This window comes from Lethenteron reissneri, chromosome 38, assembly GCF_015708825.2.
Source record: "Lethenteron reissneri isolate LAM-NWPU_2019-01 chromosome 38, ASM1570882v1, whole genome shotgun sequence".
NCBI lineage: Eukaryota > Metazoa > Chordata > Hyperoartia > Petromyzontiformes > Petromyzontidae > Lethenteron > Lethenteron reissneri.
Window position 1 is genome coordinate 4425603 of NC_083816.1, and position 26341 is coordinate 4451943.

Sequence of the window (26341 nt, forward strand, 5' to 3'; positions counted from 1 at the left end):
CGCGATTCAACCCAAAAAAACCTGGATTATGAAAGGCATACTCGTGGAGATGACCCTTACCGGATCTGAACCCAGGGAGACAGCTCCCATACGTCTAAGGGGGAAACACTATCCTCGACAGAACAAGTGGAGTCCACGTTTATTTTCTCTACTTCCTTCTTTAAGCACTTTTTTTATCCATTAGCAAGTTTGCTATTTCAGACCAATATTATAAAGGTTTGTGCAATAAAATACTAGGCATTTTAAATCTGCGTCATTCAGAATGAAATTCCCAATTTTCACCCCGATTGTTTCAAACACTGTTGTCCATAAGTTTTTGTTGGGGTTAATCGCGTAAATGTTGTTAAACCCGCAACAGCCAATTAGTAAGTGTTGTCACGTAAACAGAACATGGCAATTCGTTACTAGTACAGCACACCGGTGTGTTGTCGAGCCAAGCAACATTTACAATCGGAGTACGTTTCGCCAGTAATTACAATGAGCTTCAACAGGCGTCAGCCAGATTTGTGGCTGTCGGTGGGTCAAAAGACATTTATATATTTACACGATCTAACCAAAAAAACACCTGTATTGTGGATATTGGTCGCGAAAGCGTACGTGTTAAAACGAACTTTGTTGTATTGTGATGTAGCTGCCTTGTTGCAGCAAAATCACAATAGCATGGTTGGTGATATCACGGGCAGTGGATATCGTGGGGTGGCAGTAAAGTACACTGGGCTCGTGTCTCCAGCTTTGTCACTTGGCTGCTTGAAACTGGCGATGCTTGGTTTTTCAGTGGCCGTCTGGTCTCCCTTACATGTTGCCGATTTTACATGTCATGGCCACTTTTTAAAATTGCTGTTGTAATGGGTGTTGCAACGAACCATTAGATGCCAAGGGTTTTAGTGCAAAATGTGGCTAATCCTTATTCCGCCCAAAGTCCCTTCTATACTGTTCAGCGTTCTCTGCGGTTGGCTTTGTAGCTGCCTCCCAGTCTGTATTTCAACGTGCTGATATAACCATCAGTTAAAAAAAACATCTATTATTTGCTCGACTCAAGTGCTCTACGCTGGACACCATGTGCAAGACTTTCAGGCTTGCGCTCAACAACAATTCTAAAACCAAGTATGGTGTATTCACTTGAATGCTCCATTTCTTTAAGAAAACCACTGGGTGCAATTAAACATCATAAAACAAATTTCAGAGGACAGGTTTTATTTCTCCAAATTCACAAGGCAACACATCCCAAGCTCATGCGGGTAAGCGGCAGAAAATGTGTGCCCAGTTGATGGTAGTTGTCTCTTCTTACGCGGCGTGCAGTGCCCGCCACTTGTTCAGGGGCCCGTGGTTTGGCATGTACTTGACACCCACACCATCGGGCATCACCGTCTTTTCAGCCAGCATTGCCTCAAAGTCTTTGCTGTCGAATTTGGTAAAGCCCCACTTCTTTGAGACGTGGATCTGTGGCACAAAGGAAGACCGTGTGTTAGTGTGCTTTACACAATTGAAGACACGAGGACAAGTTGAACTCATTGACATTAATACAATTACTTATATACCCAGACTCCTTTCAGGAGGGTTCTGCATTGGAATGTATCGCCAGAACCAATGATATTGTATGTTTTTCGCTATGGGGGGAAACCAGATAACCCAATGGAAAACCATGCAAAATAGACCATACAAATGCAGGGTGAACCATACAAGCTAAATAGACAAACTTACTGTGTAACAATTGATCATTTACAAAACTTTAATGCTACTTATAACTCAAGAAACTAAAAGTAACATGACACATTACAAACCAGCAAGAATAATTTTTTCACAAATTGCAGTTTTTTGGGACATGATCTGACATGAACAGTTCGCCAAAAGTTTATAGAGCAATTGGTTAGTTGCGATGGTTCACTATAAATACCTTTTCATGGACAGCTAAAGTATAAATACTATTTTTAACATACTGAAATATTTTTTCTTCTTGGTTCTTTCGGTAAAGTCACGTAGAAAGGAAATAATAAAATAATAAAACAATTAAAATAAAGGCGGCAAGTGGGCCCACACATTACATTTGTCTACAATGTTTTACATATAGTTAAATGTCACATTATGTATGCACTGTCTCCATGGTCCCTAAGCGTTTTCGTACAAGGAACGAAGATCTTACACAAACCAAGGAGTCTGTTTTATGCACCCATTGCACACTACCAATTAATGTAATAAAAGGTAGTCGGCTTAATAGAGTGCAAATTCACACCGAATTGCATAGACATACAAAAAAAATGAAATATATTTGTTCCATCATGGCACTTGAGAACCACAAGCATGAGGACAGCCATGTGCATAAAAGCTTTCTTGTGCACAGAGCCACAATGGGGTAAGGCACCGCATCCTAAGGCACTGGGGGGGGGGGGGGGGGAGAAGCAAATAATATAAATTGAAAAATTCGATGGGTGTTGTGACTTTCACCTTCTGGCGACCCGGGAACTTGAACTTGGCACGACGGAAAGCCTCTACCACGTGTTCCTTGTTGTTGGGCTTGGTGCGCACCGACATGATGGGCTGGCCGATCGACACGCGCGCCACTGTGCCCTGAGGCTTACCGAAGGCTCCGCGCATCCCTGTTTGCAGCCTGGAGAATGTACAAGACAGAACGGTTCCATCAATGCTGTCATCTGCAAGCACCACCCTCTTTATGTACATCATGCACATTTGTTTAGCAGCCAGAACACATGGAACAGTAAAGAAACGAATGAACCGTACATTTAAAAAAAGTAATAGGGTAAGAATATTAATCTTGGATGTGAAAATAAAGGCGGCAAGTGGGCCCCACACATTACATTTGTCTACAATGTTTTATATATACTTAAATGTCACATTATGTATGCACTGTCTCCATGGTCCCTAAGAGTTTTCGTACACGGAACGAAGATCTTACACAAACCAAGGAGTATGTTTGTTTTATGCACCCATTGCACACTACCAATTAATGTAATAAAAGGTAGTCGGCTTAATAAAGTGCAAATTTACACCGAATTGCATAGACATACAAAATGTATACAAATCCGAGAAACTCCAATTTAATATTTTAGCTTAACTGTTGATTAAAAAAATTGTATATGCAGCATCTATTTAAATATTTCGAATATATTCGTCAAAATTCAGCCTACAAATATGTATTCAACCACGACGATCCAGCTAAAATGATAAAACAAATGTCGTGCAACCTGCCATCGCCCTTGCCACATGGCGTCCTGGCACTGACCTATCGGCGCCTGCACAGGACAACATCTTGTTGATGCGGATGACGTGGAAGGGATGCAGCCGCATGCGGATATGGAAGCCATCCTTGCCGCACGTCTTCACCATGTACTTGTTGGCACAGATACGGGCGGCTTCCAGCGCTGGCATAATCACACAAAAACTGAAGTCACTCTACAATTCTCTGAACGTTGGATTTATACAGCGCCGACTAAACGTGATTGCATCTCAAAGATGCTGTACAATGGGAATATTTAATGATAGAGGTTGTTCGTTTATAAGCAGATAAAAAAATGCCGTTCAAACAGTAAAAAAATGTTATGCTGCAACAACGCCATAATAATGGTTGTTTGTTTGTCAGCTTGGAATATGCATGTCAACTTGCTAATCCTGTAACCAGGTGAGCCACTACTAATTACTAAAAGTCAGTCGAACAACTTTTTTTTTCAGAAGGGACCTACATAGTTATATTTTTATAAAGCATTTTTTGTGCAGTCCAAAATCCAAAGAACTGCACAGACAAGCTCACTTAACCCATTTGCTGTAATGCTATTCCCCCATGTCATCTCAATCCCTTTTGCCTATAGCACCCTTCCCTGCAACTTACATACAAAGCATTCTCTACACTTTCCCTACTCCAAACAAAAAACAAATCCTTGAAACTATGTAGATGTATGTTTTGCTATTTGTACAGCATCCTGTGCCATTTCCTCTCCGCTACACAGCCTAGTGGGTTTATTTTCTAATCACACCATTCTTAAGTGCAAGGCTATCACATAGGCGCTGTGGTTTCCAGACGAGTATAGTCGTCTTTAGGCGGCAATGTTGGTATGTGGTTCTATTCAATTTGAAATAAAAACGAATTTGGACCATGATACGAGCACACAGCCTACTAATTTTAAATTATGTCACGAGGTCTTTAAATATCCACTATAAAGCAGACGGTGCATATTTATGGTTAATACTAGTAGTATCAACCTGGGCGACCGCAGCATTACAACCTCTGCAAAATGGAGCAAACGTGAGCCCGCCCGGCCATGTCACTGCACCAGAATAATAACAAAATAGCAGCAAAGTTTATGCACGAGTTTCTTTAAAAAATGTGTATACTGAACGTTTTATAAAGAGACAGGATATTGCGCGCTCACCCTCCGAGGAGAGCTGCTCGCACTCATCTGACACCATGTGCGCGCATAGCGGGAACTCTTCCACGCGGGCCTTCTTGCGCCCGAGGTCGAAGATCCTGATCTTGGGATCTAAGAGAGATAAGTGGCAAGGATGAGTCATCATTCACTACAAATACGTATGGCTTAATGTGCACACTGCTTGTGTATAGGTAATTAAATCAGTATGTATACATGTACAAGTACATCCCTTTATAGATACATTGATTGAGGGCTTTGGTGGTTATTTCACCACGCTGGTGTGACTATGGGAATAGACGAGCAAAGTAAAAGCCAAAAGATTCTTCTGCACTGCCCCCCTGCCATTTCTGCTGTGCTTGGTGGCCACCAAATCACGATCAGAGTATACATTTTCATAGTTAACTTCCGGGATTTGGATATGTAGGGTGCATGCTGGGTGATTTAGTCGTAGGCACTTGTGTACAGGCCATAACATGTCTTTTAGATAGGAAGGGTTCTCCGAATCTCAAAGAGTTATTTCAGGGCAGCTATGCATTGCGTTTTTTGACATACTTTGACATTGTTAGGTAAATCTAACCTCCATGCATGTCTCAGACTACACGCCACGAAGTGAAATTGTGCTGTTTCCAAGGTCCCTTTAGGGCTCCGTATATGTGACGGAGATCTTACACAAACCAAGGGGTTTGATATGCGCACCAACGAACACCAACAACCAATTAAATGAAGGTCGGTTTGTTCAAGTGCTAAATTGAAGTTTACATTACAGTAGACCACTTCTAACTTGGGTCACTGTTTGGCCACCAGAGGGCAGTACGGCAAAAACCGTTGTACTATATTTTGTCTATGCTCCCCGGTTTCATCAATCCGTAATCAACAGCTTGAAGTGCAGTATGGTTTTACAAAATCACTTCCACACCTAGGACGGCGTAGCGAGGCACTAATCTAGCAGTGGATTGACCAAGGGATCGTACACGTACTTAATGATCCCCTTTGTAACAATTACCGCGATTTCGGATGCACATTCGGAGAGTTAATATAAAGAATGAGTTAATATATTGCTATTAAAAGTATAACCGTTTACATACGCTAACCATAATGACACGTGATGTTTGTCCCATTAGCGATTTTAAACACGCCATCCTATTGTCCTCATGTGCAGGGCCCCTTTTGTAAAGTTATTACTGCTGGATCGGGACCAACCACGCGTTTCAGGTCCAACAGGGGATTATTTGACCATACTTCACCACGCTGGTCAGTGCGGGTTGAAGGCGGGAAGCACAGACGCGACAAAAGCACATCACCAACGTGCAATGGCGTTCGCCGCATTGCCCTCTTGCGCCAAAGCCTGCTTCATTTGTGGCATTACATTTCAGTCGCATTTGACCTGGCACGTTACACAACCGCGCCGCAGCTCGGCACCCTTATAGGAGCGCTATTTCATTTAAGGATTATATTCATTTGGAGAGTTTTCATTCGACCACTCACCGGGAACACCGCGACAGAAGCGAGACTTCGGGTAGGGCTTGTTCTTGCAGTATCTGTAACTATAAACCACACGCACGCACGGGCTTGTTTCTCGCAGAAATGAGCATTGTAGTCTGTATGAACACGTTTTAATTGGACACATGCCACCCAGCAAACATAGCTGCATGCTAAAATTTTACAGATACGGGCTAATACTTGGGATGTTTTATTAAGCTTGCCCGAGGGGAAGCCGCCATTTAGCACTGAAAGCTGTAGAGCCAGGATTCCACTTTGCTATAACGGGGGGTTTTCGTCGAGGTATATGGACAATTATTCTTTATGGACAACCTTTTTGCCAATCCACTGCTGGATGAGAGGGCCTCCTTGTACCGTTTGGGTCGTGGGTGTCTTATTTTACCATATTTCACCACGCCGGTCAGCGCGGCCTAGCACACGTTGGGAGCGTAATACAATACAACACATATTGCTATAGTGTACTGCCGTTGCCTTCAACGCGACGGCGCAACAGCCTATAGCACCTACTTCATGAATGCTCGCTAATCCAAGTCTTAAACAGGCCACGTCTGCTTTGCTTCCGAGGAATTGTAAGGCGACTTGGTCAAAGGCGTGTCCATTCATAAATAAACTCGCTACAGTATACTTTGCCGTACTATAAACCGGCCCAAGTTGTTAAACTATTTAACTCGTATCACGAGTGCAAAGGCGAACGCAAAAATCCTAATTGTAACATTGTAACTAAATAGGAACTTTAGACTCGAGGCCTTGTGGCGGGACTAAGGCCTACTCACCAGCGAGCGGGACGGCGACCCATCTTGGTAGATCGCCTGGCGGGGCAGACAAGAAATACGAACGCATAAATATTGGTGCCATGTTAGAGCACCTATTTGTAAAATCGCACGATGGATTATCGATAACGCGGCCGGGATGTTTAAGGATTTCAACGGCGACTACCGACAACCACTGCAGCCATCTTACCTCGCCCGACGGAAAGGATTGTGGGAGGCCGCCGGAAGCTTCAAGGAGTCACGGACGAAACCATTTGGCGATGAAAGGGGGAGACCACTTTTAATTAATTTCCCCCGAAATTATGTAAATATTTCTGCTTGATTATTTCACCGCGCTAAAATAATAGTAAGTTAATAATTTTGTTATTTAACAGTCTATGTTATTCGCAATTCCCCTTTTACGACATTTTACCGATCGTTACTTTGAAGAGTAAAATAAAACCCCTATTTGCATCGACAATGCGCTCGCCTGTACGTGCTCGTGACGTCATCGCTCACCGTTATGATGACGTCATGTCGCATTCAGCGTGCGTCGTGTCACCTTACGCGGTGACGCTCGGCACGACGTGTGACGTTGTTCAGCCACGTTCGAGCCACTGCTGGCTCACAAAGCTGCCAACTCCTTATCCAGTACCTCTCTCTTATACTGGTAGGAACCTCCTGGTTACACCAGCCCACAGGGGATTATTGTGTCCGTCGTGCAGGGACGGGCTAGGTGGGGAGGGAGGGGCTGGGTGGGGAGGGGCTGGGTGGGGAGGGGAGGGTGGGGGAGGGGCTGGGTGGGGAGGGGAGGGTGAGGAGGGGCTGGGTGGGGAGGGTGGGGCTGGGTGGGGAGGGGAGGGTGGGGAGGGGCTGGGTGGCGAGGATGGGGAGGGGCTGGGTGGGGAGGGTGGCGCTGGGTGGGGGGTGGGAGGGGTGGGGCTGGGTGGGGAGGGGCTGGTCACCCCGTGGTGCCCTTATAAAACTCAACGTTTAACCTACTCACGCCGGCTTGTGCCCGCCCTCACAGTCGGGCATATTTGCGGAATACACCACGCCGCAGTTGACCCTGGCCATTGACCGAGCAACCCAACGTTCCTACCAGCTCCCTCCGCAGGAGGAATGTGTTTAGAGACTAATGCAGACCTTATTGGTCACCCCGTGGTGCCCTTATACATCTCAACGTTCATCCTACATCACAAGGGAGAGAAACATAAACAATAGGCATTTTATCTGCCCGTAGTGAAACGGCCGTACGCCGTGTGGACCTGAAAATTCAATTTCCTTGTACAAAGAATACGGGGTAAACCGTATGGACCGATAGTTATGCCGGTGTGGCAATTTGTTGAGTAACTTAAATACCAAAGTCGAGGTTTGCTAGCCACGAGATGACTTCAGGGGAGAGAGATTTCGTGTAGCTTTGCTATTCCCTTGTTGAGTTTGAATTTAGAAACATGCGTTTTTGGCTGCTATGAATGTCCGCGTGATGATAAGCCACTTCGTTTAGCTATCATTTGTGACCAGGTCGCTTCCGAAAAATAATTATTGTGAAGAGCTCAGTGAGCCTTAGGGACCGTCCATAAATGACGTCACGCACATAAGGGGGGGGGGGGGTCAGACATTTGTGACGATGTGTGACGAGGGGGGGGGGGGGGTTGAAAAATGTGACGTCACATCAAAACGCGCAACTTTAAATAAATATAGACAACACGTTCTACTTAATTAAATAGACTTTTTAATACATATTTTCTCCTACAACATCAGAGTGCAGCGCCACATTAAATACGCACTACAATGACAATAGTTTAAAGCGATTTGAAGCGTTTTTTTTGGGGGGGGGGCAGAGCTTTGTGACGTCATATTTGAGGGGGGGGGTCTGACTTTTGGTGACGCCGTGTGACGAAGGGGGAGGGGGTCAAAAATAGTCCAAAATCGCGTGACGTCATTTATGGACGGCCCCATACCTGGTAACATTAAAACATAGTTTAGTTTCACTCTGCATGTGGTTATTTCGGTAAAGTCACGTGACTTTACAGAAAGAACCAAAGAGTAATTCCTGCAGTCACGAAAGCTTCCAATATAGTAGTTTAGTTTATTTTTACGCGTGTTAAGAGTCGCGTTTGCACACGTTCGTGTTCGGCGAGCAAACAACCCAATGAATAAAATAAGGCATAAATAAAATATATTTCAAATAAATGAAAACTAATGTACAGTACGTGTGTTGGACTTCTTTCGCACCGTACGTAGCCAACCGTGATAGTCGGAGCGTGCGGGATGTCTATTCGCTAAGGAAGATTAAAGCAGATATACCCTTTAGAGCAGTGCCTCTTCACGCGGGGTGCATGTGCACGCCCTGGGGGTGCGAGATGCCCTTTCTGGGGGTGCGAGACGTGGACAGATTTTTTTTTTTAGAAGACAAATAATCTAAACACAAATTAAGCACGGGCACGTAAGGGGCCGTCCATAAATGACGTCACGCACCTAGGGGGGGGTCAGACATTTGTGACGATGTGTGACGAGGGGGGGGGGGTGAAAAATGTGACGTCACATCAAAATGCGCAACTTTAAATATAGACAACACGTTCTACTTAATTAAATAGACTTTTTAATAAATGTTTTCTCCTGCAATATCAGTGCAGTGTCACATTAAATACGCACTACAATGACAATAGTTTAAAGCAATTTGAAGCATGTTTTATTTATTTTGGGGGGGGGGGGGCAGAGCTTTGTGACGTCATATATGAGGGGGGGTCTGACTTTTTGTGATGTCGTGTGACGAGGGGGGGGGGGTCAAAAATCGTCCAAAATCGCGTGACGTCATTTATGGACGGCCCCTATGTACAACTACCTTGTTTCATCAAACCTATGTTAACATTATAAAACATTTTACGACTGAGGCTGCAATAAAAGTTAGGGACCACTGGTTGAGAGGGAGCGTTCATGAGCGCTCGCAAAGCTTCCCAGCTGTCTGGACGAGCCTTCTCTCGTGGATGCTCCTTCTGACAACAGCGGCGTTGAGTAATTGCAGGGCTGCACCTTTTCCTTATTTAACCAGCTACAGCCCACGTGGCATGGGTTCATCTTTGCCTCCGACGCAAAGTTGAGGGTTGGCCAAGTTCGCGCGCGGAAAATTGATGGAGGAAAGGAAAAAAAACCGAATGATGAGAACCCCAATGGATTGCAGTCCATCATAGCAGCTGCTGCTGCTGCCCACTACTCACGGGCTTCCTGGTGATGGTGCTCACGTCCCTTGCCAATAACCTTGCCGCGATCCACCGTGGGTGTCGCCTTCATGGGATTTCTTACCTGAGCCCAGAGGTCGGCAACCTTGCGGCTCTTTGAGGAGTGCAGCGCGGCTCTTGAAATTCGTAAAAAATAAATGGCTTTTTATTTTGGTTGTCGGCCCCTGACCATAAAAGTCCAATTCACTACGGAAGTCCAGTTTACCATGGGAGTCCAGTTCACCATGGAAGTCCAGTTCACCATGGAAGTCCAGTTCACCATGGAAGTCCAGTTTACCATGGGAGTCCAGTTCACCATGGGAGTCCAGTTTACCATGGGAGTCCAGTTTACCATGGGAGTCCAGTTTACCATGGGAGTCCAGTTCACCATGGGAGTCCAGTTCACCATGGGAGTCCAGTTCACCATGGGAGTCTAGTTTACCATGGGAGTGCAGTTTACCATGGGAGTCCAGTTTACCATGGAAGTCCAGTTCACCATGGAAGTCCAGTTTACCATGGAAGTCCAGTTTACCATGGGATTCCAGTTCACCATGGGAGTCCAGTTTACCATGGGAGTCCAGTTTACCATGGGAGTCCAGTTTACCATGGGAGTCCAGTTTACCATGGGAGTCCAGTTTACCATGGGAGTCCAGTTCACCATGGAAGTCCAGTTCACCATGGGAGTCCAGCTCACCATGAAAGTCCAGTTCACCATGGGAGTCCAGTTTACCATGGGATTCCAGTTCACCATGGGAGTCCAGTTTACCATGGGAGTCCAGTTTACCATGGAAGTCCAGTTTACCATGGAAGTCCAGTTTCCCATGGTGAACTGGACTTCCATGGTGAACTGGACTTCCATGGTGAACTGGACTCCCATGGTTAACTGGACTTCCATGGTGGTCCAGCTCACCATGAAAGTCCAGTTCACCATGGGAGTCCAGTTCACCATGGAAGTCCAGTTCACCATGGGATTCCAGTTCACCATGGGAGTCCAGTTTCACCATGGGAGTCCAGTTTACCATGGGAGTCCAGTGTACCATGGAAGCCCAGTTCACCATGGAAGTCCAGTTCACCATGGGAGTCCAGTTCACCATGGGAGTTCAGTTTACATTGGGCAGGGGTTGGTAACCTGCAATTGCGGAGCCACATGCGGCTCATTGAGGATTGTTTCGTGACGTTATTTAAGGACACCGTCTCGTATTCACCCACGTGCATTGCGGCTCTTGAATTACTGTTTTTTTTAACCGAATTTGAACAATATGGCTCTTATTCTTGGTTCTTTCGGTAAAGCCACGTAGAAGAGAAACAATACTTAAAGGGAAACAATAAAATAATACAAATATATTTTTTATAAAATAATAAAAACATATTTTTCTTATAAAAAAAATATTTTTAAATGTCGGTTTCAGGGCTCCTATTATGATGCGCATTGCGTTATCGAGGCTTCCCAAGCCGTACCTGCCAAGTGTCCGTTTCACCGCTGGATGTGGCACCGCTATCACCCGTGGCACCACGACACCACCCACCATTATGTTCTCGAACCCATGTGTGCCTCGGTAAACCCCAAGCATGCCACCTGCCCGTTGCTTCTTCGCACGCAATCGTCACTTTCAGATTTCGATTCACTTCCGTCAACGTTTCACGTTTCCGATCCAAGTTTTCAGTGGGCAAGACTCACTCATCCAAATCGTTCTAATTTAATCGCCGCGTTTGAACGTTTCCGTTAAAGATCAAACAACATCTTCAAAAAGAACTCCCATCCTGCTCTCATCTGTATATTTATATTTAATATATTTAGATTCCGGTCCACTTTCGACAAGAACCCTACGCAGACACCAACTGTATGCTATGCGTTGCTCCGATTGCTTTTGTTCAGCAAACGTGTTTCACATTCCTGTATTTGTTTGGCTTATTTACCTTGAGCCCCACGTCGGAGCCTTGTTTGTGACATTCTTAGTAGAGTAGAATACGTTTATTTAGTTTGTACAATAACCTATCACTGCCCATGTCCAAACAACAATATAAATGGTATGAAAAATTAGGTTTTACCCTTTCCGGCAATTAAAAAAAAGGTGTTAAGATGCAAAAACACCAAAGTGCTTTTTTAATATATAAAAGGTTTTGTAAGGCAACAAAAGTTTGTTTAATCCACGTACTTGCGTCGTGACATAGAATGGGTCATGTAGCAGCATAGCGCTGGCGGGGAAGGGGATCTGCAGCTTACAGCAGCCCTGACCGACAGGGGCAGGCCACGTGATAGACCAGAGAGGGATCTTGGGAAAAGGTCACGGAAGGGGCACACGAGGAACCCGCTGGTAGGTTCCAGAAGGGGGCGTGGCCAGGCCACGCTGGCAGTATAAGAGGGCTCCCCCCCCAGGGACCTCGGGGCTGTCGTGTGGAGTTGGGGGGGGGGGATCTGCGTCGTGCTGCTGCTGGAATCTTCACCATCGTCTTCGTCTTCACCATCTCGGCGTCGCCTGTCGTCAGGCAGCCTACCAGCTGTCGCGACTGGGAACCGTAGTTCATTTAATGACGAGTTAAAGTGTTAACCGTCAGGCCGTGTTAATAAACCGCGTGCCTCCCTAATCTTAGCGTCTGAGTCAGTCACTAAACGCGTGATAACGCATGCAAACACACCAATTATTCTATATGCGGTCTTTAAAACCGATTGGCCTTCAACAGAAACGGCTTTCTTTATGGCCGACTCAGTGTCAGATCAGAAAACGCCAATTGGCGAGCAGTATAAATGGGGTTCGCCACTTTGGGTGGTGGGGCAAAGTGTGGGTAGACAGACCCTCACCCAAGCCGTTTGGTCTGTGTGGAGTGTAGCCCAATTACAGCTCGCTTTAGTGGAGTAGAGAGAGCAAGTAAAACCAGAGCAGGGCTACATTATTACCCTTTTAAGAAACGAGCAAAACCACCCGATGTCTTGGGCTGCCTTGCCGTGTACATTCACGCACGCCCATCGCTGCGTTCACGGCAAATGTCGCTGCCAGTGGTTACCGGTTGCATTTTCAGAAGCAGGAATCGATTATATTAAGGGTCATCGATTAATAACCCACTTCCAAGAAAAAAATTCGTACCAATACTCTCCGGACTGGTCGACTCGTTGACAAACTCATCCCCCAACCACAGCAATATCGAGTTTCCACAACTGCCTTAGAACATAAACAGCCCTTTATCAAGCCACAGCTCGTGTCCCCATGGGGGTTATGCAAATGCGGCATTGACTTGGGATCATAGGAGTACAGTACAGCGGTGCGCGTGGAGTGTCCTCCGTAACGTCGCCCCTTGCGCCTGCCACGGGACAGACCATTTAAATCGCAAGTCGCCAAACCTCTCTAACCCATACATTTGCCTGGTGGCATTTTCAGTGCGGCTATCATTTTCTGGCCAACCACATTGATTTTTTCAAACAAATAAACAGGGGGCGAATCACCTTGTGATAATTTTTTTTGTTACATATTCGATCATCATTAATGGACCCGTGCACCAATGATTCAGCATCATGTCCAAAAGAGAAAATGGGTCTTCGTTTGGCCAATTTTGGAAGTAGAGCTTCAACTATAATAATGGGTAAAGTGCTGGTAGTCCCCCCCCCCCCCTCTGCTACGCCTTCTGGCCAACGTGGAAGAGTAGGCCAAATATCCTACAGACGAGGGGCCCGCTTGAGCTTTTCCTCATCAAGTCCTTCCGCCAGCAAACATCATGGGCAGGGCCATTACCTTTCAGCAGGATTATATGGACCAGTTGTGACTTGAGCCCGTATGCTGCCAGCGTGCAAGACAGTTTCGTGAAATTCCACTGTTGTTTCAAAGTAGAGCGTTTAAACGTCTAGGATTCAGTTCTGGGTCAAGAGTCAAAGTCTTCAGAAAAAGGTGTCAACAAAATTGGTTACAAATGCTACACTGCAAATCACGCAACTGTCGGTTTACGCATCTCTGCACGTTTTAGTGCGCACCTTTTCTTCGCTATAACCCACATTCCGATCAATATATCACGGCTCAAGTCCACGAGACGACAAAAACAACACAAGACGACGGACACGAGCAGAGGTGGCGCGGCTGTGGTTAGACTTTATTGTGCTTGGGGGAGGAGGTCGCTGTGGCGGTTGACGACCGCAGAGCAACGTGGCTCTCGCCGGCACGAGGCAGGAAAGAGTGAGAGGGCCGCAGGGCAGCCGGGGACACCGAATGCCACACAGCCACCACACCGACTGCGAGACACCCATGGAGGTTGCGTTTTTTTTGTTTGGGGGGGGGGGGGGGTCTCGATCTTGCCAGATCAGAAGTCTTGTTGCCTCGGTGGAGAGGCGGCATTCTAGTTGATCATCAGCTTGCCAGATCAGAGTTTTTAACATCCAATGGATGGAGCGTATTGTTGGAAAATTGGTTAGAGAATGAGTTAACCAGCGCAATTTCAATAAGTGAGCCTGGAAGAAAAAATTTCAGAAATAAAACCTGATATGCTTCCTGGTTTTTCAAATTTTTAAGTGGAAAAACCCCAGCAAAGTTTAGTTAAGTTGCATTACCTTTTGGGTTGGCCGATCGAGAATAACAGAACTAAACCTAAACATTTTTTTTGTCCATTGGTACAAAGGACTTTCTCCTCTTAAGCTGGCAACAACTTGGTCCACCTGGCGTGTGGGGCCCCTCCGTACATTCAGCGACAACCAGTGTTTGCGCTACAGCTGCCAGGACGGAAGCAAGGCATCATGCTGCCCTCTCCCCCAGCGATCATACATTCAAGCGGCCGCCGTTCACTGAAAACGAGGCCTTGGCGGGGATCCAGTTATAACAGTTCAGTGTCATCTGAGAGAAATAAGTCAAACTTTTTCCTTTTATAATTAGGCTTGTAAGTCGATACAAAAAGACCAAAAAGACATGGGTTGTGGGATCTCCCCTCCTGACCCATCAGAAGCCAATCGCGGCGTGCTTAACTGGGAGGTGTAGTAGCAGCAGCAGGTCGCCACAGCAACGGGTCCCGGGATTGGCCAAGATGTGTCCGAGTAGGCAGGCCCCTCAAGAATCACCTTCGGGTGACTTTCGTAACACTATTTGCTAAACTTTAGTCAATAGACTAAGCATCGACATAGAAAACTGAAGTCATAAAAAATATAAATTCGAATTACTTTAAATCGAGAAAGTGGTTTACATGAATAGCTACAGTAAACAGATCAACCAAGCCCAGACAGCAGCGCAGCTACGACAAGTAGCCCTGCCAATGTACAGTGTCTCACTGAAGACATTACAAAAATCACAAAAACCAATTCTACACAGGCAGATGCACCAAATAGAAAAAAGTCACCCATCAGCCACCAAAAACGAGATAAAAAATGCAGAAAGTGAGACGGGGTGGCATCGATCAAAGGCAACCCAGAAAGAACGCTAACAAAAGGGTCGGGGAAGAATTGTTCAATAGGCGAGCGACAAAAACTTTTCACAAACTACCACAAAACGTTAACATTTGCGTCACGCTCCCTTCCCAACCCGTCCCTCATGCCAGCTCACGGGCAAGCTGGCGTGTACCAAACCAAAACCCCACACGGATGCACAAGGGCGGCAACTTTACACAATAACATGCGGTGATTGTACACGGTGGGGCGGGAATGTCGAGTGAATTGTGAAGTTGCGACAGGGTGGACGAGTGTGGAGGTCGTTGATGCGGAAAGAGGGCAGGGGAGGAGGAGGAGACGCACGCGGCGGGGCTCTCTCGCCAGCCGCTCAGACGACGTTGACGACGTAGGGGCTGCCGGTGACATGCTCGTTGCCCCACATGAGGACGAGGATGTGCTCTCCGCGCTCCTTGAGGGTGTAGGAGACTGCGTAGGCGCCTTTCCCCGTGTGCTTCACCACCACTTCCTCGCACGGGACATGTGGCCCGTGGACGCCCACCAGAAGCATGTTGTTGCCTGTGACCACGGCGGATAAAAAAGTGGCGAGCAGAGTGGTTACGCAACGCCCGTTCCAGTAAAGTCCAAGCCCAGGTCTCCTGTCAGGGCTTAATTTCAGCCAAATTCCCACCCTTCCAATGGTCGCTGAAAATTGTCAACTCCACAGATGCCCATTTGAGGTTTAAGGTCCTTTTTATAGTAATAATATTATTATTAATTTCGGCAGGGGCCTGTATGGGTCAGCGACCTAGTATCTCTCATCGCTATGACCATGGCTACTATGAGCAATGTGCAACCCCAAAACTACAGTGATAAAACTAGTGATAAATTAAGCCGAGTCCCATGAAACTCATGTCAAAAACAATTGTTGGGTGTCTGACAGCACAATTTAGAGTAGATCACGTTGTTGTTTACCTGCAGACTGTGGCTACCACGTTCAGATTATCCAAGCATACCTCAGGGACGAACATGTGACTCAAATCACGATTCTCCATTGCAAACGTGGGGAGATTTTGATAATGCCGTGACAACCCAATGATAACCCCACGACGACTTTCAACCACCAGTTCACCAGCCTTAGCCCATTGCGAGACCCTGGAGGGCAACGCACCAGCCTTGCTGCAGTCGACAGTAAAGCTGTTCTTCTGGCCAACGTAGGCCTTGTTGAGGCCTGCGCCGCGTGGCACCACTTTGCTGGCGTCTGAGACGAAGCGCGCAAGACCCGGCGCCACCGCCGAGGTTGATTGGGCGACCGAGCGAGTCAGCGTGTCCACCATCACCGATGAAGACTCCTGGAATCCGGCGTTACCGGCGAGACGTGGGCCTGGTGCGGTCACACATTCATATGCAGGAGGCGGCAGCAGCAGCACGAGTGGCAGCAACACAAACATGTTTCAACAATGAGAACACAAGCAATGCAACCACAACAACATGGCCTCCGTGACCTCAACATTCCACATCAGTACTGGGGTTGACAGTAAATGGACCTCATCGGGTGATGGGTCTGCAAGCCTTGGCACCCTCTGGTTTCATTGATCATGGGCTCCTGGATCTCGCTTGCAGTTGGGCCGAGGTGGAATCAGTCCCGACCCAAGTCCTGTTTTCACAGCCCCCATTTCTCCAGGTGAGAGGGCCTCATGGTAGCCACTCCAGACCGGACCTTGGGCCACACAGCACCACTCTGTCCTCCTAAATAGAACGAGTGATGCTTCCCACATGTAAGGTTACGATTCTAATACAGTTATGTAATTTGGACTGCAGCTTATTCGTTGAAAACTATGAAAGGAATTAAATCGTGATTACCATCCATCTGTAAAAAACACCAACGTGTGCCTCCGATTAGCACTGTTGCTTACATAGAGTGTGAAAGACGTTCAAACGTACAACAGCCATAATTCTTAACTAAATTCGACAGGACGTGAACGAAAAACGCATCAGGCTACACAGACAACCCCCTCTGTTGGGCAGAAAAATCTGCAATTCTGAAACAAGGGGCACTGAATTACACATTCAACTTGGGGAGTCAATGGGGGAGCAGCAGCGTTTGGACAAATCCTAGCACCCACTCACCGGTGATCTTGGCCTTGAAGGGGCTGCCCGCAATGTGGTGGGGGCCCCCATACTTGACCGCGACCAGGTAGTTGCCGGGCGCCATGGGCGTGTAGCTCACGCGGTAGCCCTCGGCGCACTCGATGCAGTCCATGTGCACCTTTGAGGGCCCGTCGATGGTAACCGCCAGGGCCCCGGCACCGGCACCGGCTCGCGTGGTGTTCACCACAAATTCTGCCGGCGCGCCTGCACCACGGGACGGCACGGAGGGGACGGTCAGCGTAGTATTGCGAGAGGTTACCATTTGAGAACTCTGTATTAGTAATTGGAGTCTGTCGAGGAGTAATCCAGGGGGTCTGTTTTGATTCAATCTCCTGGCACGGCAGTTGAATGGGCAAGATCATAATTAAATTCCACCCATAGCCCTGTCCATTAAATATCATTAATAGACCTTGGATGAATTGCAAATAAATTATTTATACTAAGCATAATTAAGAATCGATTTAAAAAATTAAGCTGATGGATTGTTCAATGCTTTGTACAGTGGTGGGACGAGCGTTGTACAGTGTGCAAGTGCGTCCATAACAATCACGACTTTGTTTATAGCGTCGTAACATGGCAAGCCATTACAAAGATGCATGAGACCGAAACGGAAACTTAACAGCCATCTCAGTTATTCAACCCATATCACCCAGGTCCGTCCTGTCCTTTCAACAACAGTGAGGTCAGACACTGCACATGATAGCCTCAGTAGGAATGGCCTGGCAAGGGGAGGCGCTGTGGTAACATTACCGTCACTTCGTGGAAAACGCCGGCCGTTGTCGTCAGTCTTTCGTACCGGTAGTGCCGCCCTGGAGACCAGGCCCGTAGGCCGTCACAAGTCCGGGGTCGGCAGTCTGCCCAGGCTCGCCGACGCGCACCTTGAAGGGGCTGCCCGGCACGTGGCTACCGTCGAACTTGACGTGTACGGCGTGCGTGCCGTTTTCCCGCGGCACAAACCGGATCGCGTACTTGTCTGGCGACAGCAACCACAACGCCACACGACCGATCACGTCATTAAAGTTGACAACATTATTTCTAGATTTGAAGCTTTCGTGACTGCAAGGATTCATATTCTTAGGTTTTTTCGGTAAAGTCACGTAGGTAAAACATTAAAATTAATAAAAGTAAAATAAAATAAAAATCACGACGTTTCGGAGTCAACACAAGCTTCCGTCTTCAGGTGGAACCGTCACAGCCACGACAGCTGTATCAAGTAAATGAGAGATTGCAGGAGCTACCACTCCGTTTATATAATGGTTGGAGAGGGGGGGGGGAAGGGCCAAGTACAGCACACTTTTTATTCATATGACAACAACACTGGGGAAGAGACGACGAAAGAGCACTTGGGTCACAGCTATGGATAGTGTCACCATGGCGACGAATAACGTACCGTTGTCGAGCTCTGAGACTATGCAGTCCTCGATGGTCCCCGAGGGAGAATGAAGCTTTGCGTCCAGTTTCCCCCGCGCCCCGTTCAGGTTCACAGCAAACGACGCTGGTTGATTGGGTTTCAGCCCAGACTCCTGCAGGGGGTAGCAGGGCGGGGATTAGTGAGACACGGTCAAGTCACACCAGGGGGTGGTGGCAGGGAGGTTGGGACACCAGGGCAGCGGCACAATTGGTGGGCGGCGTTAGTGGGGGGGGGAAAAAAGTGGACGCTCTGCAAGAAGGTCATGGTTAGGGGACCAATGGACAGCAAAAACATGGAGATCCCTTTTGCGGTGTGCAGGGCTAGGATTTTTGTTTTCGTGCCAGCAGCAAGCCTTGGGCGAGTGGTAAAGGTTAGACGTTAGCAACAGGACTGGAGGGGGCAGTGAGATTTTGGGAAATCGGTTTCTGGGGAGGAGTGTTCACACAGGCGCGACACTCACCTGATCCGGTAGCGACGGTGAGAATTAACGAGAGCGTGCAGGGCGACGGGAGGGAACATGCAAACGACACGGTGACACGCGACCACGAAAGACACGCGCACCGAGACGGTACACAGACACACGCACAGGTTAGCGGGGCAGGGGGTGGGGGGTGGTAACGACATGCATCATTGCCCGCCATGACAGCATCAACACCCAGGAAAAACAACCCCAGATTACGGCCACAAAGTGAGCGGCAGAAGCATCGGCCGCCACCCAACACGGTGCTTCTGCCGACGGTGGCGAGGGGCCGAACAAGGACTGGCACTGCTGGCGGCTCCAGAGAGACCCAAGCCAAGGTGGGAAGGGGGGGGGGGGGGGGGGTGAGTAAAGACACTGCACGGGCATGGGGCAGCAAAATGGAGAGGTAAGGACACAATCCGGCAGAGCAGCTGGGCTTTAATAGCCAGGAAGCACGTTAGCGATTAGATTTTTATGGAACACCAAATAGATTCACTTATCCCAGAAAGATTGTTTTAAGTACAATAGAAGATTGTATGAACGCTCCAGTGTGTGGGACCACCACCGACAGACACGAAAGCAGAAGTTAAGAAAATAAGAATAAGAGCAGCAAGGAGTGCAGGAAGGCACCGGAGAAGAGAGAGAGAGAAGAGGGTGAGAACACAGGAACAGAAGAGAACACATTAAAGAGTGGATGAGGGTGTAAGCTAGACAAGCAGGCGGGTACAGACTGGCACAGGGAGGTGGTGTTGCGGCTGGCAGACGTCACAGGAGGATAGGAGGCGTTGCAGCAGGCAAACAGGGAGGCTTTGCAGGCGAGTGAGCAGCACAAAAAAAAGCCAAGCAGCAGCAGGGCAGCATGGGTGTCTCTGGAGCCCCGCGGGCCCCCCTGCAACATTGGGCTTCCCCCCCCTCCTCCCCCACCCCCTCCCTTTGGGAGGCGGCTGAGTGAGGCCACTGTCAGAGGCCTTTAGACGAGGCTCAGGAAAAACATTGGCGCTCTCTTTGCGCCCGGACGCCCGCGCGCCCCACCCCTTCCCCCTGGCCGCCTCAGGGTCATGGACAAGAGGTAAAGGTCACAGCAAGGATGGCAAGAGTTGAGGTAGCAGTGAAGAGGTGAAGGCTAGATGACCAAGGAAGGGTGTGAGGTGGAGGGCAAAATTGAGATGGGAAAAGGTTAAGATGAAAGTTGTAGAGTGTGAGGCCGTGACAAGAATGGGGTTATAGAATGAAGATGATTGGAGAATTATAAAAGGGTTACTTATAATGGAAAGTAAAAAAATGCGGGTTGATGTCTGTGCAAGGGATGAAGCCGAGGCCAAGATGGAAATGTCAAGAGCATGGAGGTTCATTCAAGTGTCAAGGTAGAAGACTGTCAAGGTGGGAAGATTGTGGCATCAGACGTTACCTCAGGGGCGGTAGGTCAGGTGTCAAGAATTAATGAGTAACGAGCCGGTGTCAGCAATAGGAAGTTTAGGAAACGAGGCAAGGGGGGGGGTCTAAAGGCTGGCGGCTGGGTGAGCGGGTGGGGGTGAGCGGGTGGGTCCTGGGCGCCAGCGTATGTTCTTCCGGGGCCTCACCTGAAGGCTCGCCACAGTGAGGCGGCGCGACGCGTCAGTCGAGGTAGACGCCGGCACCACAAACGGGCTGTCGGGGATGTGCTCGTCATTGAACTTCACCGTCACCTCGTATTCACCTTACGGGGGGCAGAGGGCAGGAGGGGGGGGGGGGGGTCAAAAAGTCGTGGGTTAATTACTAAAGAATATATTATAAAGAAAGTTAAATGCTTTCATTTATGATGGTTGGGCAGTTCTGGGGTCATAGCAGAGATATCACCACAAACGATGCTGGGTTCAAATCTGGGTTTAAGCCACCCGTGATTAAACTGGGTTCAAGCGTATCCATCTCAGCTCATGGAACAATTACCACACAAATCGATTAATACAAACTCAGGAATTGAACCAATGACATCAACTCACGATAGTGAGGAGGGGTTTAATCATGGCGGTGCCAATATAGGGTGCAATCGGGGTGTGTGGTGGATGATGAATGAGAATGATGATGAATTTGACGATGACGACTTTGGCGATTGCTGTGCCGGGCATAGTGGTGCTGTGGTTGGTGATGGTGCCCTGTGCCCACCGGGCTCCGTAACCACGTAGGAGACGCCGCAGGAGCCATCCTGGCGGTCCTCGAAGGAGATGTCGGCTTTGCTGGGTCCCTCCACGGCAATCGAGAGGCCCCCGGCCCCGGCCTCCCGCGTCCAGATCGTAAACTCGGCTGTGCAGCGGAGGAACAGGGAAGTTCCACAAGTCAACTCGAGTAAACAAACAATACCTTACCCATAAATAACGGTGATCTACACGCACACTTGAAGGCAGTGTGTCACCGTCTCAGCATAGATGGAAACGTTCAACGCGCACGAATGTTTAAATAGACGTGCTGGTGCGACGTGCGCGGTGGCCTCCTCTCACCGGGCGAGTCGACCACGGCGGACTCGAGGCCGGGCCCCCCGGCGTGCACCTTGTGGGCGCCCCCCTCGCCGAGCGGCCCCACCGTGAACTGGAAGGGGCTGCCCGGCACGTGGTGGCCACGGTACTTGACGCTAACCGTGTGCACGCCCATCTCGTGTGGCACAAAGCGCACGGCGTACGAGCCGCTCTGCCCGCCGCCCACCGCCACCATCTCGGCACGCTCGCGCTTCCCCGACGGGCTCGTCACCTCCGCAGACAGCTCTGCCGCATTGACCTCTGAGTCAGGGGGGGGCATGTGGGAGAGATGGTATCAAGTCAGAGATGGTGTCGAATTGGAGGGGGGATGAAGGTGGAGGAGTAATAGCGAGCAGGAGTGGGGATTAACCAAACAGGGAGAAAGACAAATTAAGTAGTAGTAAGAGTAGGGAGGAGGTTAAAGGAAGGCAACAGCGAGTTCAGGTAGATAGGCGAAGAGAGATAAGGAAAGGCGCCAGAGAACAGGAGATTATAGAACAGAATGTGGAGTTAAGGCATAGAGGAGAGATCGTGCCGAGTGGAGGGAGATGCCCGTGATTGTGCGAGTTAAGATGAGGACAGCTGAGTGGCTAAAAATCTGTCGCCACAGCACTCTGCAACAAAACTGACAACTTCATTTGAAGAGACATTTCCAGCAACAGTAACAAGTGCACATTGTATCGCGGGTGGAAAGGGGGGGGGGGTCGAAGGGTTACAAGCTCGGGAGGGGGGGCAGCTTTACCTGGCAACTTGAGGCTCAGGTCGCACATGCTGCCCACGGAGGCGACGGAGGCCGCGTGGCGCGGACGCGTGATGCTTTGCCTCATCACGCGGCCCTCCCCTGTCACATGCACCGTGAACGGGCTCCCTGCCACGAGCAAGGGCACACAGAATAAAGCAGGTTCTTGAAAACGAGCATCACATCTCTGGATTGTACAACTTAAAATCGAACCAAGCGGTGGCGAAACATCGATGGTTAACACTAGAAGGGTCACGCAAGGTCTACGCGAGCAGAGGTCGAGAAAGGGCGCAAGCGGTCACAACGGCCCGCACCTGGCACGTGCTCCTTGGCGAACTTGATGTTGAGGAGGTAGTCGCCGGGCTCCAGTGGCTGGTAGGAAACTCGGCAAGCGCTGTTGGCCAGCTCCTCGCAGTCCAGGTCGGCCTTGCTGGGGCCCTCGATGGACAGGCTGAGGCCTCCGTAGCCTGGTCAAAGTTCAAACGGTCAGACTATAATGCCTTGCCTGTCAAGGCTTTCGGGCAAAAGGGTGATAAAGGGAACCCCCACCAGCTACATGCAAATTCCGCACAAGTGGCAAATGTGCAGAACTCACGAGATGGCGACACAGGTTTCAATGCAGGAGGGGGGGGTTCATTTGAAAGCTTGCACCATTTATACTAATAGGGTTTTTCCCCTTTTTTCTGGCAACAAAACTGACACCTTTTGCAAGGAACGATGTTTACATTAACCACAATAATTGCAGTCAAATGCAAACAAAAAACAATACTCTGATAATTTATGCATTGTCCTTGAAACTGATTGGTCCACACTAGACAGCTTTCTTTAGAGCCTAGTCTCATATGGTGTTCGACCAGATGACGCCAAAAGGCATCACCTGGTCAAAGGAGGTCCCATGATGTAGCTGCTCATTATTACTCTGACAGTGCGTTGTCTTTGAACTGTGCGCCTTTTGGCGTCATCTCGTCGAACACCATATGAGACTAGGCTCTAAAGAAATCTGTCTCTGGTGTGGACCAATCAGTATTCAAGGAAAATGCATAAATTATCAGAGTATTGTTTTTTTTATTGCATTTGACTGCAAGTATTGTGGTTAATTGTAAACATGATTCCTTGCAAAAGGTGTCAGTTTTGTTGTCAGAAAAAGGGGAAAACCCTATTAGTATATTTTGGTACTGGCAAAGGAGGTCCCATGATCTTGCATCATTTAGTCTATGTGAATGAGGTCAAAATAAAAATGGATCTTTGAATTAACAATTTGGCTCATCAGCCCCAGTGCTGCTGATCTGCACTACCATTTTATTTACAATGTCCAAGGAGGACTTTGAGCTTAGTTTTGGAAACAAATGAAAATAATAATTTGCCTTACGAACACTTTCATATTATTGTGCACGATCGTTTCATTCGCAAAGTTATTGCTTATTTGCACAATATTTAATATTTTTCAATTACAATCGTCAAACTGCTGTGGGGCCAATAGTAACTTGTTGAATCACAAGAACTTTCCGCTCGTTCACTACGGGCAGAAACGGTGCCAATTTGGTTTCCGCAGCTGCTCACCTCTCCAAATAGCATAAGCGCGACAGATTTGTGCCCATCCGATTAAAACATTTACCGAAAAACAGTTTGACGAACGATAATGGGCCCGGGAGCCCACAGCCACGAGTAGTGGTCTCGTGACCTTTGAATCGTCACCCTGCCCGGCACGCAGCAGCCCCCACCAACGCACCTGCGTCGCTGGTGTCGACTATGAACTCCGAGACTTCGCCGGTGTGGCCCTGGCGCAGGCCGGCACCCTTGACGCGCACACGTCGCGCGTCGCCGATTTCGGACTGGCCGACCTGCACCGTGAAGGGGCTGTTGGCGATGTTGCGGCCGTTCTTTAGCACGCTCACCATGTGTGTGCCAGCCTCGCGCGGAGTGAACGAGATGCCTGCATGTACACAATACAAATATCGTAACCACTTGCGCGCCACATGCAGACGTAAACAGTAACGCTTGCAGGCATAAACACACGGAACAGTCACTGAGACACGTACAATAACGACTGGTAAACTTCACCATGCGCGTCCTAGTTGAGCCCCCCCAAAATATGGTAGCATTAAAATAAAAGTATCAAACCCATTATTAAGTATGGTGTGGCTGACCTGGGGTAGCTGTGTGGTTTGGCAGTGTGAACGGCTGGTGGCGTGGCCGTTTGTGGTGGTAGTGTGTCTGGTTGGCGGTGGTGGTGTGCTTTTTGGTGTCCTCTAGCCGACTGGCTGGTGATGCGGCCGACCAACTGGATCGCAATACTGGCTACTCGGCGGCACGGTCGAGCAAGCTGGGTGGCAGTAGTACCAATGTGTTCATTGGGCAAGCGCTTGAGCTGGCAGGGTTCCTCGGAGCCGGACGGCCCCACGATGCTGGCGCTCAGCACGCTGAGGTCAGTCTCCTGGATCTGCAGCGACACATCCTGTGCAGTGCCCACGCTGAGGTGAGTGCGGCGCCGACTGTCCTCTACGGGAAGAGAGGAGGGGCGGCAGGGATAGGAGGTGACGACGGCAGGGACAGGTTCAAAGTCTCAGCGCTAGGTATAGGTATATAGGTGCACAGATTCTTCCACTTTACAGCCAAGAGCCTGGCGACAGCATCTCCAACACAATTTCAAACAAAACATTAGGTAAATTAAAAGGAAAAGAGCAGAGTGATTTGTTGCTCAAATGAGCCATGCAGGAAAGTACCTCGGCCTCCATTACTGTGCTGAGCCAGTGGTGGAAATTGCACTTATCTTTGACTAGGGCAAGTATGCCCATAGGCCAACTACTGTTGAATTCTCCCACAAAGTGATATCCTTTTTATCGACCTGGGGAGGTATGATGGGCCAAGCCCATCTCCAAATGAGGATTTGAATTCAGAATCTTCCGATTAGGAGCCGCTCGCTCTACTGCTGAGCTCACTTCTCCATGGAGTCTTTGCGTACTTCACTTCGTTAAAAATATATGAATGGCACGACGCAAGTTCCAATGTCAAGCGCAGAAGGGTATCAAATGTGAAAGTTCCTGCGACGAATACTGTCACGCCATCTCGTGCCAGATTTCTACCAGATCATCTCTGCCACACCGGCAGTCTCCGGCAAATCCCAACAGAGGAAACACCATGAGCGAGTGCGATTTCCGTGCGGGTACCGGTGATGCGGGCCGAGAAGGGGCTGCCAGGGATGTACTGGTCGTCGAATTTGACGACGATGCTGTAGATGCCAGACGTCGTGGGGAGGTATGACACAGAGCAGGTGCCGTCCTTGTTGTCCTGGCACGAGATATCTGCCTCGGAGGGGCCCTCCACGGCCAGCGACAGCCCTCCTGCTCACCGTGGGCAAAGGGAAAAGGTGTGGAATTAGGAACAAAAATTAAACAATAAAGTCCCTCTTTTTTCCTCCTCCCCCTCTCCCCACAGGACTGCAGAGCCACGCCAGGGCCTTGCCAAGCCAAGCCAAGCCCGGAGCAGATCCGCAGGGCACTTGGGTTGTTTTAAACCGTGATGCACGCCACAAAACACGCCGATGACGTGGTGATGCAGCAGATGAAAAAAAATCGCGGCATTAGTACCACCTCTGACCCGTTTGGCTCCAAGCCATATTCGGATGTCTGAGACCAGCGCATAATAGGTTGGTTCTGGCTTGGTACAGCAAATAGTCAGTGGAAAACCACCAGTACTGGCAAGAACCCCACATGGCTCTGATGTTACGGTGGAAAAGGGGTAGACCACCTCTCCCTTTTTCTTGGTTCTTTCGGTAAAGTCACGTAGAAGGGAAATAATAAAATAATAAAACATAATAAAATACAATTCTCACGACGTTTCAGCCACAACGCAAGCAGCCGTCCTCATGTGAACAGGTCTGTCGGAAAGACAGCATCTGAATGAGCACCAC

At 48.7% G+C, this 26341-nt stretch overlaps 2 protein-coding genes and 3 non-coding genes across 5 annotated transcripts in view; all 5 read right to left on the reverse strand.

Moving 5' to 3' along the window:
• Positions 1–1177: 1177 nt before the first annotated feature.
• On the reverse strand, positions 1178–6782 carry LOC133351658 (large ribosomal subunit protein uL16). Its single transcript, XM_061567030.1, has 6 exons — positions 6653–6782; positions 5865–5923; positions 4383–4490; positions 3239–3377; positions 2443–2605; positions 1178–1440 (listed from the first exon to the last, which is right to left on the reverse strand). Exons 1-6 carry the CDS (start codon positions 6673–6675, stop codon positions 1285–1287), a joined length of 648 nt encoding a protein of 215 aa, XP_061423014.1. The 5' UTR covers positions 6676–6782; the 3' UTR covers positions 1178–1284.
• LOC133351821 (small nucleolar RNA SNORA70) lies at positions 2090–2222 on the reverse strand. Its single transcript, XR_009756226.1, has one exon. It is a non-coding gene; the product is annotated as a small nucleolar RNA SNORA70 (small nucleolar RNA).
• Positions 2861–2997, reverse strand: LOC133351822 (small nucleolar RNA SNORA70). Its single transcript, XR_009756227.1, has one exon. It is a non-coding gene; the product is annotated as a small nucleolar RNA SNORA70 (small nucleolar RNA).
• LOC133351824 (small nucleolar RNA SNORA70) lies at positions 4998–5125 on the reverse strand. The gene has a single exon (XR_009756228.1). It is a non-coding gene; the product is annotated as a small nucleolar RNA SNORA70 (small nucleolar RNA).
• Positions 6783–13939: 7157 nt separating the features above from the next.
• Positions 13940–26341, reverse strand: part of LOC133351653 (filamin-A-like) — a 72025-nt gene continuing 59623 nt past the window's right edge. The window contains exons 35-47 of the mRNA XM_061567020.1: positions 25599–25772; positions 24772–24930; positions 24161–24364; positions 22746–22898; positions 22435–22560; positions 21678–21953; positions 21346–21483; positions 20784–20899; positions 18723–18855; positions 18129–18305; positions 17312–17536; positions 16353–16565; positions 13940–15760 (exon numbers count right to left, since the gene is read on the reverse strand). Of these exons, the coding sequence (XP_061423004.1) occupies positions 15573–15760; positions 16353–16565; positions 17312–17536; positions 18129–18305; positions 18723–18855; positions 20784–20899; positions 21346–21483; positions 21678–21953; positions 22435–22560; positions 22746–22898; positions 24161–24364; positions 24772–24930; positions 25599–25772 (2282 nt within the window). The 3' untranslated portion in view covers positions 13940–15572. The remainder of the gene's footprint in view (positions 15761–16352; positions 16566–17311; positions 17537–18128; positions 18306–18722; positions 18856–20783; positions 20900–21345; positions 21484–21677; positions 21954–22434; positions 22561–22745; positions 22899–24160; positions 24365–24771; positions 24931–25598; positions 25773–26341) is intronic.